Source organism: Rhizophagus irregularis, chromosome 7, assembly GCF_026210795.1.
Source record: "Rhizophagus irregularis chromosome 7, complete sequence".
Taxonomy (NCBI): Eukaryota; Fungi; Glomeromycota; class Glomeromycetes; order Glomerales; family Glomeraceae; genus Rhizophagus; species Rhizophagus irregularis.
The window spans coordinates 4,401,852-4,406,500 of record NC_089435.1 but is presented as its reverse complement, the minus strand read 5'-3'; the positions used below and the strand labels follow the sequence as shown (position 1 = coordinate 4,406,500).

At 29.3% G+C, this 4,649-nt stretch overlaps 1 protein-coding gene across 1 annotated transcript; it reads right to left on the bottom strand.

The window, feature by feature from the left end:
- Nucleotides 1-644: 644 nt before the first annotated feature.
- Nucleotides 645-2,046, bottom strand: OCT59_027692 (uncharacterized protein; the record flags this gene model as incomplete). The annotated part of the gene is made up of 5 exons (XM_066137162.1): nucleotides 645-941; nucleotides 1,018-1,389; nucleotides 1,447-1,617; nucleotides 1,675-1,847; nucleotides 1,929-2,046. 5 exons carry the CDS (start codon nucleotides 2,044-2,046, stop codon nucleotides 645-647), a joined length of 1,131 nt encoding a protein of 376 aa, XP_065993577.1.
- Between the last annotated feature and the right edge of the window lie 2,603 nt (nucleotides 2,047-4,649).

Genomic DNA, 4,649 nt, shown 5'->3' with positions numbered 1-4,649 from the left:
ATAAAGGAAACATGGATATTATTGTTAGTATTACGATACAAAATAACAAAGAGGTAAAAAAAAATGAAAATAATTAGTATTAATAAACAAATATTTCTATACCTGCAAAGCAATAAATTATGAAATATATGTAAATATATTGTATATAATTAAAGAAATAATAGAAAGAAGAGACAAAAAATTTAAAAATATTGAACAAAAGAATAAAGAAATAAGAAACAAAAATAAATAAGACAAAAACGTGTGCATGATTAAATGATTAAATAATTAAATCACATGCAAGGATCAGCCTAATTTGATTGGCCAGAAAATACAATATCGTAAAATTACGGAAATCCGCATTTTAAAAAATCACAGAAATTGTATATGCACAATTACTAAATATTATCCTCTCGTAATAAATTAAAAATTATCAACACAAATTCAACACAAATTTAACAAATTTAACGAAATTTGGCCAAAATTAACAAATTTTTACCAGAATTATCAACACAAATTGAACACAAATTGAACACAAATTTCAGCCACGATTTATTTATGTCACACCCGTGTTGTTAAGAATTAATAACCATTTTATTTATTAAAACTATATTAATTATGGTAAAAAAAATGCTATTATGTGTGATATATATAAAAAATAATATTTATTTCCTATGCAACCCATAATTCTCTAATAAACTATTTACATACCGACCTTCCTCCTCCGTGTTATAAGAGTCAATAGAAAGTATATCATCGTCAGCTATGCCATCATTGGCCGCACCATCGTTGGCCGCACCATCGTTAGCCGCACCATCGTTAGGCCTACCATCGTTAGTCACACCATCATCAGCCGCACCTGCTCTATCGTCAGCTGCTCTATCACCACCATCGTCTACATCATTACCATCATGAGAATCATCGTCCGAATGTGTAAATTTATCCCTATTTTCCAACTTTTGCTAAAAATCAATAAATAAATAAATAAACTGTAATTCAAATAATTCACATTTTGCAAATTGTAAATTAAAAACTTACTAAGTTGTTGATTATCTTCGACTTCATTATACTTTCGCTCATTTGAATGTTTTGATTATTAGGATTTAAGTACGTTTCACATATGCTAATCGCATACGCTATTTGTGTTTTTGAGGGATTTTTATTTTCTTTTCGCAACTTATCAATTATCAGTGACATATATGTCGTAGATTGCCCATCTTTAACCTTTTTAAATAGGTTGTTGTAACATCTTTTCACCTCCGCCTTACTCTTCCATTCCTGAATCTTTGACGGACTAGCCTGAGTGTTAATAGACGGTAATTTATGCCCAGTTGCTTCGAAAACAGAATACATAACGTCTTTAACTCTAGACGTGAACGTCCCTCGTATGCTTCTATGTTGTTGTACTAACTATTAAAAAAAATGTTAGTATGAAATTTAATAAAATTCATAATTGCTTTAACTTACAGTCGGGGCAATTTTTTTTTCGAAAAAAATAATCCATTGATTTTTTTTGAACTGGCGCATAAATTCCGGATTTTTGTCTTTTAAATATTTTTCGGTAGCGAGTTTGTACTCGTCTTGCGAAGGATAAACAAAATTTTCAAATAAAATTTTCGACACCTTCTTAACGAGCTCCTAATCAAACGAGGTTAGCATTTCAGGTTTACATTAAATAATATTCATCTTTATTACCTTTACATACTCCGGATCTATTGTATTATTATTATTTTTGTTATTATCGTTGAGCTTTTTTTCTATGCTCGAGAGATGGGTTTCGAGATTTTTTTGTCCGGTGATAAGAACTTCAAGCTTAGAAATTATCTGCGAATTGGTTCTTAATAGTTTTTCTATTGTTTTTTTATTAACTTTAACAATAAAATATAATTTAACTATATATTATATAATTTCTTTTATAAAGAATATGATACATATCATGTCATATATACCATCAACGCTATCATCGGATATTCTCACTCGCTTCTCAGCTTCGCTACCCTCAGTACTACGTTTTGAAAATCTTTCATTATCGTCAATTCTTCGTTTCTCGCCACGCTTTGTAGCCATTATGATAATAAATTTGAAACGAAAATATGAGAAAAAGGAGGAAATATATGAGAAAAAGGTGAACTAGAAAATTCGAAAAGGATGAGGAAAAAGGGGGAAATACATGAATCAGAAATTCAGAAAAAGGAGGCAAGCTGTCATAAGGTAATTTCCGCCATTCTATACTAAAAAAGAAAAAAAACTTGCGAAATATTGCGAAAAATGGATGAACTAATGCGAAATATTACGAAAAATGAATGTACTAATGCAAAAATTTTGCATCGTGATATTACGAAAAAATATTGTAACACTTTCATAAGAGAACTTTAAAAAAAAACTCTCGTAAAAGCACATAGTACAATCGAAATATTAATCAAATCCAATTTATAAAAAAATAACATGTTACACATGTTGGGGCTTTTATGCATGGAAAAAAAAGTTGCAGCCAGTGAACTCATTTGGCTGATCAGATTGATAGTGATCTTGAGCGCTTATAACCTGATTATCGCATAAATTTGTGGCTGATCATCCGTCCATTATTGTAAAAGTGATTTGCCGTGTTAAGCCAATAAATTTGCGGCTGATTATCAGATGATTAGCCGATTGAATAAGCCATCCGAATTCTTACAGCCCGTTACAGCAAATTCAAAATATGCGAAACACTCAGCACTTTTGCTGTCAGATTCACTTGGCAGGTTGCCGGCAAATTGAAATAGTAAATAAAATAATAAACAATATTTATATGGTACATCATAGACTTGTTACATTTATTTTTAGATTTGCCAACCCACGAACTCGGCAAGTTCCCGACAGCAAAATTGCTGAGTGTTTCGCATATTTTAAATTTTGCTATAATGCGTAAAATTGCGAATGATTCCGCGATATTAGCCACCAGATTCTTACAGCCAGTTCCATTCATTAATGCGTAAATTTGCGTAGTCGTGTCTATTCAAATAACTCAATCAATTGTAATCCATTCAATTAATTCATTAAATTTTTACAATGAATTTGCAATATAATTTTATTAGCACACATAATCTCATATAAATTAAATAGTGAATTGATACTTTTCATTAGAGCTCCGAAAATGACTCGCATAAACTCGCATTTTTGATTCGCATAATTGTAAATTTTCGTTTAATTATATTCTAACTTAATAAAAAGTACTTTAAAATTAAGGTTTTTAACTCATGACTCAACTCAACTCGACTCATTAGGAGCTCTACTTTTCATCAAATTTGACGCGTTAATTTAGTAACATGAGTTTCAAATGCCCCCTTTGTATGCGAATATTCAGTCAATGCTTTGCATATACTCAACACGCCCAAAAATGCTTAAAAAATGTAGAAGTAGAAGTAGAAGATGATGATGATAATAATGATAGTGAAAAATATAGCAGTGAAATGGATACAAGAAGTAATCTAAGTAGTGAATATGAAAATGATAAAGTTGAGGTAATTATGTTATTCCAGATTATTCTTTTTAAAGAAAAAGCTCAATAATTATGTTATTCCAGATTATTCTTTTTAAAGAAAAAGCTCAAATTATACTAACTCATTTTGGTTTATAATTTTAGGTGGATGATGATAATAATGTACAAAATATGTCATTTGACAGTATTGGAAGTGCAATATCAGAGATGAGCCTTGAAGATAGTAACTTTGAAAATATATTAGATTCATCTGAAGAGCCTGAAATTTTTGAAGAACCCAAAAATCTCAATACCAAAACTTGCACAAAATTTCCTAATGATGCTTATAAAGATCTAATGTTATTAGTAACGAAATATAAAATAAACAATAAAGGTGGTAATGAAATAATACGTTTTTTTAATAAACATTCAAATCTTACAGAATCACCATTACCAAAAAATATTGAACAGGGACGAGCATTTATGAATAATATGCAGTTTTCTAATTTAGAATTTAGTAAAGTTCTTATAACAAAACATAAGGATAAAGATTATTTTCTTTATTATCAAAACTTAATACAGTGCATCAAAAATATCTTAACTGTTCCTGACATAACACAAAATTTTGCGCTATCTTACGAAAACTATGAGGTAAATAGTAAATATTAGTTAATTCAATAATTTAAATAATATTTATTTTAATTTATTTATATTATTTTATAGTATAATAGAGAAAGTATTTACAGTGAACAAAACACTGGAAAATTGTGGAAAACTACGCAAGAATCCTTACCTACTGGTTCCAAATTATTATCAATTATTTTATATTCTGATGCAACAACTACAGATACATTAGGAAAAAGTCAATTGCATCCAATATATATTTCATTATGCAATATCCCAATATGGCGTCGTAATAAACAGGATGCAAAGCAACTTTTGGGATATTTACCAATTTTAGAAGCTGCAAATAAAGATCTGGTTCGTGATACCTTTCATAAATCTTTACGTCATTTACTAGAACCAATTATTTTATTAAAAGATGGTATAGACCTTTTTATAAATAATGAAAATACCTGGTTTTATCCTAGAGTTTCAACTATTATTGCAGATTGGCCAGAAGCCGCAAGTTTTTGTTTAGTTTATAAATCCTCCAATTCAAGCCTTCCATGTCACTCCTGTTTAATTAAAAGGGACAATCTTGCAAATATAA